The sequence below is a fragment of the Pomacea canaliculata genome, linkage group LG9, assembly GCF_003073045.1.
Source record: "Pomacea canaliculata isolate SZHN2017 linkage group LG9, ASM307304v1, whole genome shotgun sequence".
Taxonomy (NCBI): Eukaryota; Metazoa; Mollusca; class Gastropoda; order Architaenioglossa; family Ampullariidae; genus Pomacea; species Pomacea canaliculata.
The window spans coordinates 13,732,651-13,748,233 of NC_037598.1; the positions used below are offsets into that span (position 1 = coordinate 13,732,651).

The 15,583-nt window shown below is 39.1% G+C and overlaps 1 protein-coding gene across 1 annotated transcript in view; it reads right to left on the bottom strand.

Moving 5' to 3' along the window:
* Window positions 1-15,583, bottom strand: part of LOC112572910 (E3 ubiquitin-protein ligase HUWE1-like) — a 45,729-nt gene that overhangs the window by 11,991 nt on the left and 18,155 nt on the right. Inside the window, 26 exon segments of the mRNA XM_025252900.1 lie at window positions 374-538; window positions 793-892; window positions 1,186-1,316; window positions 1,817-2,108; window positions 2,273-2,557; window positions 2,689-2,889; window positions 3,258-3,406; window positions 4,588-4,746; window positions 5,134-5,326; window positions 5,591-5,831; window positions 5,993-6,107; window positions 6,274-6,379; window positions 6,701-6,752; window positions 6,989-7,104; window positions 8,609-8,696; window positions 8,996-9,114; window positions 9,671-9,808; window positions 10,015-10,139; window positions 10,426-10,540; window positions 10,726-10,821; window positions 11,129-11,260; window positions 11,559-11,684; window positions 11,859-11,981; window positions 13,502-13,662; window positions 14,987-15,060; window positions 15,370-15,492. Of these exon segments, the coding sequence (XP_025108685.1) occupies window positions 374-538; window positions 793-892; window positions 1,186-1,316; window positions 1,817-2,108; window positions 2,273-2,557; window positions 2,689-2,889; window positions 3,258-3,406; window positions 4,588-4,746; window positions 5,134-5,326; window positions 5,591-5,831; window positions 5,993-6,107; window positions 6,274-6,379; window positions 6,701-6,752; window positions 6,989-7,104; window positions 8,609-8,696; window positions 8,996-9,114; window positions 9,671-9,808; window positions 10,015-10,139; window positions 10,426-10,540; window positions 10,726-10,821; window positions 11,129-11,260; window positions 11,559-11,684; window positions 11,859-11,981; window positions 13,502-13,662; window positions 14,987-15,060; window positions 15,370-15,492 (3,725 nt within the window).

The following is a 15,583-nucleotide window of genomic DNA, read 5'->3' on the forward strand; positions in this document are numbered from 1 at the left end:
CAGCACCGGTGATGGGGGACTTCCCTGGTGTACGCCCACCGCGGTTCGAAAGTGAGCTCCTATTTGGCTGTTTAGCATTACTGTGGTTGTTGAGCTATTGTAGCTATTGTAGCCATTTGATGACTTGAATGAGGCCTTCTTCGATGTTGAATTTTCGCATCACATGCCATAGCCTCTCAAGCCAGACTCTGTCAAATGCCTTTTAAAAGTCAATGAAATGGTGGTAAAGGTTCCAGCAAGGCAGCCAGCCCTGTAAATGGCAGTGGGGGGGGAGTTCCTATATAAATGGTAAGTGTAAGTAGTAGTAGTGTTATTTGTCTGCAGAAACTGAAGCTCAACAAATTCATGTTCACAGTGCTGCCATGTTTCTTACCAGTGTGATGGGTGTGATGATGGTGATGATGCAAACCATCATCTTCACCGTCAGAGGTCTCCTGGGCAGCTATGCGTGCACTTTCATGATCCATGTCATCTGCTTCCACCTCCACATCAATCAGCACATCTTGAGATTCATCTTCAACTTGTCCCGTTCCTTGATCTTCCAAACATGAAAGTATCAATTACTTAAGACATCTTATAAGTATGCCATGCATGTTTTTCCTACATTTTTCTCAGATGCAACTTTGTTAAATAAGTGAAAAGGGTCAGGTGGAGGGCTAAAGACGTGAAAGGGACTGAAATATAATAAGAAAAATGTCAGCATCTATGGAAACTGCACTATTCATCTGAAACTTTTGAACCTGCCCCCTAATAATAGTTGTTCACCCCTTGCCAGAGCTTTGTAAAAGTTACCTGAAATCATGGATATGTCAGCAATGACTTGAGAGCTAGGATCATCCGGACCTCGCTGCAGCAACTGATCCATTATCTGGTCCAGCTCCACATCAGGTGTCTGTTTAAGAGCACAGAAATGAAGAGCCTCATTCTAATCACACGATAAAGTTAACATAAAAAATACAATTAGTTTTGTTCCAGAGGTTCCATAAGCACAAAGATGAACACAGGCCTTCTTGATGATATAAACGAAATTCCCAATCAACACTATTTCTTTTACATAAATTTTGTTCTAAACTACATCAATCTCACTCAATCTTCGATCTTATGATAACAAATATTATGGATTTTTTAATATTTAATAGGCATGTTGACCCTTTACACAAATCACATGTTTGCCTAAGTTTTTACCATAGCCTGACTGTCTGGATCTGGTTCCACAATGTCGTGATGGTGGGCATTTTCAAGGTCAGTATGAGCATCAAGGTTGTTAGTCACATCTTCAATGATCACACCACTGTCCCCTTGTTCAGCCTCGCTTTCTGCAGACAAATAATACGACTACTATTTACAAAAGGCCCATTTATATAGTGACTTTCCCAAGCACCATTTACAGGGCTGGCTGCCTTGCTGTGATATAGCTTTAGTTGCTAGCTTGGCGTAAAACAATTCCCCTCCCTCTTCCCAAACACCATTTACAGGCTTAAAACTATTTACATACAACATGCATGGAGCACACAAGTACACACCTGTCAAGGGTATGCATAAAATGTACTTTCATACACAAAATTACATACATAATACATAATAAACATGCATGCACACGCACACTGGGTGAATGAAACCGGAGTACCCAGAGAAAACTACCCAGTCAACTTTGTAAACATTCCGAGAGAGCTATGTCAAAGCATGACACCCAATTCTCAATCATAGTTAAATGCATTTAACCCACGTTGCTACCAAAGTGGAAGTCAGGATACCAGGATATCTATAACAGCCACTGTGACATTTTAAACATGCATAATGTAACCTGGAAACAGACCTGCATTGTTAACAGCAGCATGTGTGGTGCCTCCTTGGTCATCACTAACAACAGGTACTCCACTCTCCCCGTTAATTTTGCTCTTGCCCGTGGCTGCTGCAGATGGCTGGGCAGGTGCATTGACAGCACGCGAGAGAGTCTCCAAAGGCTTCAGTGTGGAATTGATGGTGGCAGCCATGTAAGGTGAGGAAAGATCAAGGTTGTGAGGGACACGGGCTAGGTCCGTCACCACCCCTTTTCGAATGAGCAGCTTTACAACAGTGTTCACCACATTCTGCTGTCCCTTGAACACCTGCAGTATATGTAATGAAAAGATTAGTGGGACAAATGTCAAGTCAACAAAAAGAACTATTTTCCTTTTCCTGTGAATCTAGAAGAAAAAGAAAGAGATTTTAAGTCATATAACCATATAAGGGAGCGATGCCAGCAGGCAGAAATGCTTGCTTCCCAACAGACCTGATTGCGGATGTGTCCTGGGGTTGGGCAGGCTTCTATGATGGTACTGATGATGGCCATCAGAGCCTGCACACGTGAATGTTTTTCTGCACTCTCGGGGAGAGCAAGGGCTCTCTGCAGTGCTGCTTTCACCTCGGAGACCAGTGTGGCTTGGGCTTCAGGACTGTGTAAGCAAGAGGCAATACTGGCCAGAAAGACACGGGCAAGGGCAGGGCAATCTTTGTCCCCAACAGTCTGGCAAACAGGCAGAAGCTGATCCAGCACGAATGCCAACAGTGAGCACCCCTGTCACAAAAGTTTAAGTGTTCAAGTGGGAAAGGCATAAATAAAAAAGCAACAGCAAGAACAGCAGAAGAATTGCATAGTCTACCAGAACAAACATGAATACTCACTCAGCCCGCCAGGCTCAAAATTACCTCAGGCACAAGATCGGACTGACCAGGCTCGTAACTGTACTGGGTGATCAGAAGTGTGCAGTTGCTGTAGGATTTTATAATTTCAGACAGAAGACGCAGAATAGCCGATTTGGAGATAAGAGGTCTGGCTTTCTTGTCATCAACAGGTTTGTTGTCCTTACTGTCTTTCTCACCAGGCTCTTGACCGGTCTCACACTGATTCTAAGTACACAACAAACAAAAACAGTAAAAACATGACGCTGATCAACAATTACTACAAATTGCCACATTCACCACACTCACCTGACCTTGCACCATCACTTTCCACATATTTCACTTTCTTCAATATTACTTGCGTGCTATAATGCTCAGTTCAGATAAGGCTGTAAATGAGCCTTTTGTTCAGTTTTCTTTTGTGAATAAATACAGGTCGTTCTATAATTATGAAGCTCACTGAAATATGGCAAAAGGTTATTGAGAAAAACAGGCAATTTATCATTGATTGGTCATTGTTCTTTATATCAGAAAACCTTTGAAAAACAGAAAAAAAATGTCATCACTTTTCCGACAACCCAGTAATAAAAACTTACTGGCAGCTCTTCCTCTGTCTGGAGTTCAGCAGAGCTACTTTGTCGGGAAATGACAGCACTGTGTCCCCCATAACTACGAGTGGCCTCATTGACTGCCTCATGAATCACTTCTGCCAAGGTACGAGCAGGTTGTACCTCAGATGTCTGGGCTGAAAATAATAATGAATTTTTTAGCACAGTTTTACATTTTAGCAGGTTCAATAGCCTTTACAAAAACAAAAGCAAGCAATAAACATTGTGGTTTGTCAGATCAATACAACAGTACCATCGAAGAAGGGGGGGGGAGGGGAATTGGTGTTTTACGCCTGTCAGCAGCTGAGGCTATATTACGGCCATGTAAACAGATGTCACGTGTAGAGAAAGAACAGCGTGCCCGAGACGAGAAATGAACTCTGGGCAGCCAACTTTCACTGTATTGGTGACAGGCGCTAACCGTTGCGCCACCGGACCGCTACCACCGAAGAAGAGGTGTTTTATAAATTGCTAGGAAAATGTTGCAATCCAACTATTCTATAATAAAGCAAAATGGTCCACACAATAAAATGGGCAGCGCAATGGTTAACTCATCCTCAGTGTGCTGCCCAGCTGTGGGCAGCATATTTCATCAGTAGGGTAGCGTCAAAAAACGTCTCAGAGTAAATGACTATGCAAGGGAAGAAACTGTTGGTGCATTCAAGAATTGTTGTCCTATGGATTACTTCCCTTAAAAGGCTGGAAAAAGTCAACCAATCAGATATTTTATGATGGAAAGAGGGCAAAGATTCAGTTGATCAAGCACCATGTTTGAGTCAGTTGTCGCTTCTTAAGTCGACTGGGATTTCTACTCCAACAGTCGAAAAAAGCAATACTTCAATTCTAATGTTTATTCTAATAAATTATGTTTGTATGGCACTTTATGTTTGTATATATTTTTAAAATAATTTTTGTGCAAATTTCTACTGCTGTGACCTACTTCCCAAACATGACTTATCCTATTCCATACAGTTACCATCTTTCATTTGAATTTAGTACGAGAAAACAAAAGTATATTTCTTCAATATATTTCTTACCACGTAAATGTTTAAAAAATAATCTTTAAAATGGCGTGTCAAATGAAAGATGGTAACTTAGCGAGTCTGACTGGGAGGTAGGTCATGAGGTAGAAATGAACCTCATGTATGATATCTTGAACTAGCACAGTCCATATGCTGAACTGATAGTAGACAAGAATTCATTTGATGTTGCAGTCATTTACCAGGCACCTGACACTGCAGTTCAGGAGAAGTTCTCTTGACTGCACCGCAACAAAATATAACTTTTATCAGCCTGTTATACATATTAGCAGACTTACCATCATCTTGCTTCCAGTTGTATTTTACAATCAGAGCATTTAGCAAGTCACAGATGAACTCATGAATGGCAGGATCCATGGTAAAGTCCATCAGCTTCAAGGTATTGCATTTTAAGATCTGTGGGGCATTTGGACCCGTGTAACGTGCTTCATCCTCATCTGAAATTACATTTTGGAGTAAGTTCTTGTCTTTAAAACACCCTAGATATCATATCATACTCATATGAGCAAGGTGCCTTCAACATGGTGCAAAGTTGTGCTCAATATAAGCATATCTCAATAGCATTTCATTACTATGCATAGTGCAGAATAATCACACAGTTCAGAAAAACCACTCAGAATTTTAAGGTCCCAATGTCAACTCAATTAACTGGTGCAAGCATCTCTTTCCAAAGATAACCCATTAAATTCTACAAACATGCTACTATGTATTGTTTGAAAACAAAAACAAAAAATCCCCTTGACTGATGAGTAGTCTTAAGGCTTCATGGAAATTATTGTCTGAGTTTTCAACAGCACCTGCAGTTTGTTAAAGTAGATTTATACCTCTAAGAATTTTGTTTTGAGGAGGCAGACCAATTTGCAAAGTGTCACAAGCGACACCCTTGAAGATCTCGAATGACCGACAGGCTGCAGGGCCCAGCACACGGAGCACATAATGCACCTCTTTTGAGCCAATGCTGCCATTGCTTACTCCATTGGCACTCGATCCCATCCCAGCACAGGCACTCCGCATCACCTGCAAGCATTTGTTCACATAATTCTCTTGCATTCTTTTGAACTGGTTTATATAAACAAAATTGTATGCAATCCAAATTGCAAGTGGAATGTAGTGTAGAAACAACAAAATGCAAAAACAGTCAAAGGTTGTCTTCTTTAAAAGACCACTAAAGATATGGCAGTGTAAGCAAAATGATGCATAATAGAGAGACACAGAAAAAGCACAATAAATAAAAACAGAAATACAAGACAAATGTATCATTTTAAAAATTGACTGCATTACCTTCTCCATGCACTGTCGCAGAGCAATAAATTCATCTAGGATATGTCTGAAGAGAAGAGTGATTAGCGAAAGAAAGCCTTGGAAGGCTACGTTCTGTGTAAGATTCAGCAGCAGACGTGGACCACCAAGACCCGCAAAGAGCTTAGCATGATTGTGGTCTCGAGTCAAGCGCAGAGCCAATCGCAAAAGTGCATGTAGTGTCTCAGACTCTACTGGTATGCTTATCAAAGACACCAGTGACCTGAAAGATAAGCAATTCTATGTTACATTACACGGTTAAAAGTTGACTCATTAACTCTTCTCATTAGATCTTCTGCTCCAAATCCTAATGAAACATGGATGGTGAGAGGGGATAAATACTTTTAAAATATATGCTTATGTATCAAGGTATAAAATGGCTACCTGATTATCTGAGTGACCTGATCATCATTCAAGCCAACCAAAGGAGGTGAAGAAACAGGTTTTTCAACTTTTCCTTCTGATGGTTCAGTTTCCATTATGTTTTCTTCTGATGAAGCTGCAGAGAAGTGGAACATGCCTTCATGTTTTGGAAATTAAGTACCACACACAAAGCTATATTTGTGCATTTATGCCAACATGTTGCAGTAATTTTGTGAGTTGAGGGGTGGGAGAGGGAAAGAGAGGAGGATAGCACTGAAGGACTTTTACAAAATTATACTCACATTTAGCCTGACCCAACTTTCCATCTTCTTTAGCAGCTGCTGTTCGTTCATCAGCAGTATTAATAGACAGCATAACTGGGCGCCGATTGCCTGTCTCTTCATTCAACTGACAGGAGAAAAGAAGCACTTAAGTTTAAGTGCTTAAGCTCTAATACAACACTTTTTTCTTTTCCAGTCTGAATGACATGATCTTGAATTTGCTTTTTGTCTGGTAAATTATTTCAGTATCAATGACCTAAGCCCATGGTAACGAGATGCTACAAACTCTAAATAGCCTAGTGACAACACATTTATCTCAAAAGTGTTTTTAAAAAAAAGGCCCTCTGCATCGCATATCTGGAAGAACTTGTGCAAAATAATCATTGCACTATAACATAAGGACTCAATCTATATCCAAAATAAAGCACTTTACCAGTTCATCTCTTACCTGAACCATGGTATTGAACTGCACACAATACTTGCGACGGCCTGCTTGAAACCTGTCATATATAAAATGAAAATAAAACCATATGATAAGAAAGTATTGAGGACTGTGATGTGACAAACCCAAGTCTATGATCATGACTGACATTCTTTCATTTACTAAATTTCATTTCATTTTGCATTTTAAAGCCACAGCTTTTGAGGAACTCTGCATTGCTACATTCTCTAACATTCTCTTGCTGCTCTTAAGAAAATCTATGAAGACCTTTTGCTCAATGACAAGCAAGCTTACCTGACTGCACTCTCCCCAGCTACATAGGCATCATGGATGGATTTGTTGTTGCCTATGCTGTACTTGCACCATCTGCCAGTACTGTCATCAAACCATTTCCAGGTGGTGCAACCCGCCTGAAGTATTTAATATGAAATTTCAGAACTCAACACAAACTTTACATGGTACAAAATCTGTCATCAGAATAGAATTCTAAGGGCAAAGGGGGGAAAAACCCTATAAAAACAAAATAGAAGAATTGGGGCTGCGAAAAAAAAGTTCAGGTGAAATACACAGAAAGGAGTTGATACCTGCATTCTAAATTTTAGTGAACGTCAAGTTATTTGCCATCTCAAATACTCTGTTAATAATCATAATGGTAACATGCAGCATCACGACCAAGATAGACTGCACTCTCTGCGCAGACCAATAATGATAAATGAAAGATAACAGTCAGTGGACAGTAAGTATGTGTAGGCACACTGAACAACATAAAGATAAGGTACAAAAAAGTAAAACGTAAAGCAATGAAGGTACGTAGATAGTGTAAACAGTCTAAGATGAAGTCATTACATGACAGACAGTATTGCCAGGGATTTAAGGATAGTATTTCAGGGATAGTACTTTGTGAACAGATATGTTTTCAGAGAGCGTTTGAATGTAGCCTTGGAGTCCGAGTGGTGAATGTGATGTGAAAGAGAGTTCCACTGCTTAGCAGTATAAGAGGGAAAACGTCCGGTGTCCGTATGTGACTGTCTTTGTGGGAGGGAGGGATAGAATGTGTGAGTCTGATGAAAAGCCAGGGTTTTAAGCAGGAGTGTGGACAGACAAGATTTCGGTAAAGTAGTAGGGGAGGAGCCTTCAAAGAATCCATAGCTTACAGCTGAGAGCTTTTAGTCGATTCTAGCTTTAACTGGTAGCCAATGAAGAGAGTGAAGAAGTCGACTGACATGTTCACATTAGCGAGTACAAAAAACGAGATGAGAAGCTGAGTTCTGCACTTTCTGAAGCTTATTAATGAGTATTGTGGACAGCCAACAAGAAGAGAGTTGCATTAACTTAGTTTCAACAGAACAAATGAGCAGATGAGAATTCTGGTGGTTGAGATGGACAGAGTATGGCAAGTGGAGCTGATCTTCCGGAGCTCATAATATGCAGAATGACAAATGTGAAAAATATGCTTATCAAGGGACATATCAGCAGACATTATGTAACCTAAGTTGTGTTGAAGTAACAAAAGGAACATTGGCATCGCCTACCTGAACAGAGACAGGCACTGAATGGTAAACTCGGGCTCTCCTCTTTGAAAAAATTAAAGTTTCTGTCTTTTTGCCATTCAGTTTTAACCTGTTGTGGGTCATCCACTGTCTAATATCAGAAATACAATCTTGGATGGTCTGGATAGCAATGTATGCCAGAGAAGGAGAACAGCTGGTATACAGCTAAGTGTTGTCAGCAAAGGATTGATCAGTTAAAGAGTGAGATTGTTAACTTGAAGCATTAACATAAATTTGTAATGACTGAATTCTTAGTGTTTTTTGTCCCTAGTTCCCATTTAGTTAACACATTCTTGACACACTGCCACATCAAGGATAACTCATCACTACAATGTCAGGAGATAAGCAACAGGCGCAAACTTACTTGCAGTGCACTGGCTTCAGCCTTTCTCTGTGATATCACTGTTATTTTCTCAAAAAGATCAAGGAGGAGAAGAAGTGGAGCCAGCCACCTGTGAAAAGCATGTTCCCAATTATTTGGCCCCGATGAATGTCATATTTAAAACAAACCAAAAACTTTTTCCCAAACTTGGCTTCTGGAATCTAATATAAAGCTTGGCTCTAGGTATATACTATGTATGATTACACATACATAAAAAAAAACTTATTCTATGTAGACCTTCATGCAAAAAATGCTCTTACCATTTGCAGATTGTCAAAATATTAAAGAAATTTGAGCAAGTTTAGAAAGTGAATGTACAAGCAGACGGCTGCCAATTAGAGATAAGACAAAATGAATACAGGATCTTACTTTGGAGTTGCAACGTCTTTGAAAGAGGCAAGCAGATCATGCGTTGCCATCAGTACTTCCACCAGTAGTTCCAGCAGGTGTCCCTTCTGAATGGCCTCTGCACAGGCTAGGCTCATTTCCTGCCCAAAACAGAGGAAAAGGTAAGGAATTGCTAGAGACTGTAGATAAGCAAGTACATGATGATGCAGATACATCAACCTATTCACCATAACTCAGCCAGCAGCAGCCATTGCTTTGACTTTCATGAGAGTAAGCTGTTTCTGAGATTTATAGTGCTACAGTTTTAAGTCACTAGGAAGGAAAAATATTACATATGGATAAGCAATTATGAGAACTGCATATGGCACACACAGATTTCACTGCAGGCTGTAATGTGAAAAAGATCAGCATGGAAGTTTTGTTCATTATCATGGTCACCATTAATCTTGGATGAACTTTTGCGTGGCTGTCTTTACTGAATGTAGCTGTAGAAGTATTTCCCATGTAGTCAGACATACCGAGATATTATAAGCTTGCTTTAAGAATAATTTTTTTACAGCAGCAGCATAGAACTAATGCACACTGTCAACATCCATGCTTATTTGTGAAAAGCCTGAAATGGCAGATTGGCATTTTTCCAAGTCTGACATTGCATAGAAAGAAACAAAATAATACATCACAGCCATACTGACTAACCTCCAGAAGCAGGCTCAGTAAGTGGAGACGTGTGCTAAACTTGAGAGCCTCTTCCGAAGAAGATAACTTCTCTACGGTTTCCTGGTTAGCAGTACTGCTGGATGCAACCTTCAGCACATACTGTGCTTGAGAATACACCTGCAAAAAATACCACTGACTTAGCATATAATATACTTGCCAACTAGTCTGCAAAAAAAAAAAAAAAAAAAAAAAACCTTACCTCTGAGCATCAGCATCTGCTAAAAATATTTTGAAACTGTACTGTAAGCAAAGATCGATTTATAAAACAGGAATGTTAACTACAAAAAAACTTGCAGCACGTAAAACTAGAACAGTGATCTCACCTCTGAAACAACAGTAGCAAGCATGGAACTGCGCCACTCTGCACCATTTCGTTGGGTAACCACACTCAGCAAGTCACACACACGATAAACAGTTTCAGGCAGCATATCCAGGAGGTTCAAACAACCTAAAAATAAAACTATACCTCAGTCTTTGCTCATACCCACCTGTTCATTTAGCACAATGCTAAATATAGCATTTAAAATTTTAAGTTATACAGGGCTTCTGCTAAGACAAAATTCTTTGGGGTCCCAGGGACTCCTTCAGATTTTTAAGGGGTCCCTGTTCTTTGCCCAAATTTGAAGGGGACCCCATTGACGAAAATTGAAGGGGTCCTCCGAACTTTTAATGAGTATTGTACGCAATTTTTTGCGTAAGCAGAAGCCCTGTTATATTTTTGTGTAAAGCCACACCTGGTAACATCCCTTTTGTGAAGTCATCCAACACAGACTTATCTAGAGGCTCTTCCTGCTCCTGCTTTTCTTGCTCATCTTCATCATCTTTGGCATCTGCTTTAGACACATCTACCTGCCAAACAAGACAAGACACATCATGTGCCAACCCATCTTTTGCACATAGGAAGGTCCTACCTGTGCTTTTAATAAATAATAATTAAAAATCCCACAGAAGCAGAATCAGCACTAACACACAGGATGACCACTATTAATATTCTATCACCCTTAGCTCTGTTGAATGTTAAGACATTGGCATACTTGGTCTGTAGACATCACAACACTTTCGCCGAGTGATAAAGCAATAGCCCTCATCATCTGCTCTTCGTCAGACAAGTCCACCTCCATTCCCAGTACCTGTGAAAATGTAACAGAGTTAGTTTACCTCGTTGTATTTCTCTCAGAGGAAAAATTCTTCAGGAAGTTAGATAAAACAGTACCTGCCTTTTGCTAGCTTTAATGATGCTTTACACATAAGTGAGCTCCCTTTGGGAAACGGGCATTAAAAGACAAATGAATAACCTACTATCTCCAAAATTATCTGCAAATATTTACAGGTACTCATCACAAGCATAACACACAAATAAACAGCAACTAAATAAAAATGGCTTTGTGAAAATCATAAATATAGTCTCTAAAGCAAGACTAAATCTCATGGACTCACTCGAGAAGCACCCCTGCCCAGGAAAGGCTGTGGTGGTGGGTGAGACAGAATGTAGTCTGTTGCCTGTTCCAGGGAGGTAGTGTTCATCAAAGCATCCAGTGCATGCTCCCGAGTGAATCCCATGTCCATCAGCTGTTCAAAATGAATCAAAAATGATGATGTCTGGAGTAAGCTAAACACCACCACCAACAAAATAAAAGGTACTTAAGGGAAAAAAATTATTGGTATTTGGGCTTTTAATGAAGCACAAATATTATAAGTGAAAAACATTTCTACACACCATGAACTCATTTCAGAACAAAGATGATGTCAACATTAAGTATGCAACATCTAACAATGCACACCAATCCATGCCATCCTTTTCTCAGGCTAAAACATGTTTCCAAAGAAAACTCTAACCACAGCCAAACTCTTTGCAAAACCAACTAACCTGCTGAAGATGCTGTGGGTTAACTGCTGCTGCACTTGTCCTCGTGCGCCTTTGCGATACTTCAGTCTCAGCATTTGAGGGAGCCCCATCTGCACTCTCCTCCTCTTTCTCTTTAGCTAGTTGCTCCTGAACAAACCAGTGGGCAAAATGGTATTATGATCATTAACAATAAACTACAGTAAAGATTGCAGATAAAGACAACTACAAACAAATGTCATGAACTGCATAGGCTAATGGTATAGTTTATTTCTAAGGAAAGAATTTTAAACATGAACTGCTGGCAACAAGAGTTATACCAACCTTGATAATGCTCTCTCCCCGAATGATATGGCAGAAGATAGCCAGCAAAGATTCACACATGTGGCTGCCATACATTTTCAAAGGTTTCTTGTTCCACAGATTCATCACAGCACTAAAGGCAGCCTAGATAGAAACATTTTTTTTCTTATGAGATGACAAAAGCACTGAGTTGCTTACATGGTAATGGGTTGCCATTCTAAATTAATTGTAAAAATTAAAAACTTAAGGCAAGAAGCAGCTCAAAAAATGGTAGTTCTGGGGGTGACCTGGATAAATCTGGATAATTGTTCACACCTACCAAAAAGAGGAAACTGAGAATGTGATTTTGAAAGTTAAGTAATTCTGTTAGGAAGACTCCTGATTCATGGAAAGTATAAATATTGTTTTCCTACATACAACTTCAACTTAATACATAACAATTGTCCCCCCTCCCCCACCCCAAGAAACATGAACACGGCTGCCATGTGTTCAAATTTTGACGCGACTGCACAATTTAAAAATGGTGCTTACAGCCATAATACATAATTAAAATTTTTTTTTCTAGAGGTTTAGTGTCCACAGGATTCATAAATATTGGTGTCCACCATACCCACCCAGCAATTGTTCCTGAAATACCAATTTTGGAATTAAAATTTTGACTACTAGTTACCTCAATTCTAGCTGTCTGCTGATTGGTCAGAAATGACCAATGAAACAGAAACACAAAACTCAAGCTAATAGTGCAATCTACACATAGTCATCTAGTATATTACTACACAAAGAAATATCTTTCCTTGAAAAGCAAAATGCTCTTTCTGCTGGTATGCAATATGACCCACTTATTCAAAAGACTGTTATGTTGCTATGACCAAACATATTTTATTAATTTTGAGCACAGTGATAACAAATATAAAGTCAGTCACTGTCTTTAGTGACACAATATACATAGTTCTACATGGTTTAATGAAAAAAATCACTTGAATAGTGGATAAAGGACATGTTGAACATTCATAATATTCTATTATCTCAACATGGTTAATAATCAAGATATTTGTTGAATTTTAGGGCTGTCGCTTATTTCTCCAACTGTTATTTTTGGCCTGAATGCAAACACAAAGGTCTCAAGACAGGATTGTGCTACAGCATTGAACTTTTGAAGTTTTATTTAGAAATTGATAAACTCAAGGATAAGAAATGATATCTGGTATAAACATTACTTTGGCTCAAATTAATATTTTCACACCAACAATTTTTTGGGGGGCAGAGTTCAAGGGGAAAAGTGGGTTGGCGGTTACCATGTTTGAATGCTTTTATCTTCTAGACTTCTTTGATAACAACTGTTCTTTAATCATTCTTTAGATTAGTCTCTAGTTCACAAAAATTGTAAAGGTTGACTTTTGATAGCTAATAATATTCCCCTGACTTTAATCAGACTTGCCATGTGAAAATGTCAGATGCCAACATTACTATTGAACAAAACAATGTAACAATATTTCTCTACCAGATGCATATAGCCACATCTGCAATTTTCTCCCACTTATAAGCCACCACCTGGAAACTCCAAAAAAAAAAAACAAAGCTATGGAAAAAGCATCATATGCAAAACTGCTTTTTCCTGTCTTGTTTATGACAGAAATACATAATAATCATCAAAGATGGGTTACCTTTTGAGTGCTGATAAGGTACTGAGTAGCATTAAAGGCAGGAGGCTGATTGGGGATCTTGGGTTTGCCAGGAATGGAGTGAGGTGTTTCAAGAACAGTCTTGGGATTCACCAATTTCTCCAAAAGGGTAAGCCAGGCATCCAGGAATTCTCCAGTCCCTTCTGTAAAGCACATAAAAGTCCATTTGATCTTTGTCACTTTTGCAAAAGTCAAATGAAAAAAAAAATATCATTAACAACAGTGTGATCAGCCTAATAAAAAATACTGAAACACTAGTACATGGGTTCTCACTGTACTCACTCTCTTACACGACAAGGACAACAGGTCATTTCCACTTCGTCATTATCACTTATTCGTCTCTCTTTTGTGCACTTTCATGCCCTCCATACCTATATACTATTCAGGGAACAATTCAGAAACAGCTATCAGTTACCTTCACGTGTGCACACAAGTAATATTACTCACATGCATGCAAGAATTCTACAGACATTAAGATGGCCTGTGCTTAGGCTGTTGAACCAGCAAGAAAGGAAGATAAACATTAAGGTAATTTTGATGGGCAATCTTCTGACAGGCTGCCATGCAGAAATGTAAAAAATACTTAAAGGGAATGACGTGGGTCCTTGCTAATGAAGGAAAGAAAAGAATGATGATGCCAGCCAGCATGTGAGTCTTGCTGAAGTGCTTCCTCCCTGCCACCATCTCTCTTGCTCTCAGTGGGTATCTCACAAACTTGCTAAAATGTGCTCAGTACTGGCTTAAATTTTCTTTACAGCTTATGTGTCATCTTCTCTATCTTACTGCAAATCTTATACATTCTTATCACTAAACCAATTCCCTTCATTTTAGATTCTGAATCTACAAGCGTCATTAGCAAAGACCGAAACCTTCAAATTGCTTGTGTACTGATCAGCACTGCTATTATGTTGATGCAACATTTCTACTAGCAATCTGTGTGCACACCAAATATGGACAACCATGTGTCTACTTGTCAGTTTGAAGACACGCATCAACACCTGCACTGGGCCTCTTGGGCGATGGGCACAATAATTACTCGTCTGGTTAAGACCGATGTTTCTCAAATAGTTTAACACACAACTGTAGACTGCAACTCATCATGACTGCCCAACCCTGCTGTTATCCTTTTGATGCAGTGTTGTGGACTGCCTCTGTGCAGCATTTTTTCTATCTTATATTCTGTTGTTAAGTCTTTGTATAATCTTCATTTTTACCTATGTTTCAACAAGTGCTTTTCATTCTGAATCTGTATTTTGATGATACTTGTTTGGTAATGTGCACTCTTTGCAGTTGAGAAATGTGCTGTATAAATGTGCTCATTATTATTAGTCATAAATAGGCTAGAACCTATTTGCAGACAAAAGAATTACTTCTGAAAGATTTGGTCAGGATCAGACAGGAAATCTGGATAGTATCAACCAGAACCACAAAAATTGTCATTGTTTAAGTATAAAATATTCAGCTTACCTGGTAAATCTGGGTGCTCTAAACCTTCTGCTAAAGGCACTTTTCCACCAATAGACAACGCCCAGGAAAAGGCTCTGTAATGTAATAAAGTCCAATCCTGATGGTACTCATGCCATTTAAACTTATTACAGCATCTTTTATCTGACCTATCCTCACAAGATTATGCAAATCTTCATTTCTCCTTAGCTATTCAAACATTTGGGACAGTTAATCTTTACTGACTCTGCTGTTAAGCTCCTTGACCACTTAAGGAGTAACAAATCAAGAAATGATAATATTAAAAGTACAATAACTGGTTTCATGCTGATCTTGTATACAATCAACAGTAAAATGTGGATAATGAAATAAGCAAATAAATAAATGAATGGTAAGAGAGTGCTTACTCGAACAAAGCTGCCTGGCCTCCACATGTTACAAACTTTTGCAGCATCAAATGATAAGGTTGCTTTTTCTCATCAAAAAGCATCGGATTTGTGAAGCCAACAGAGCAAACAAGGAATGTTAATCTGCAGAACAAATCACAAAAATATGAGCAAGATGCTTCCAGCAGCTGAATGCATAAAATTATTAACATGCACAAGCTATGCATCATGTCCA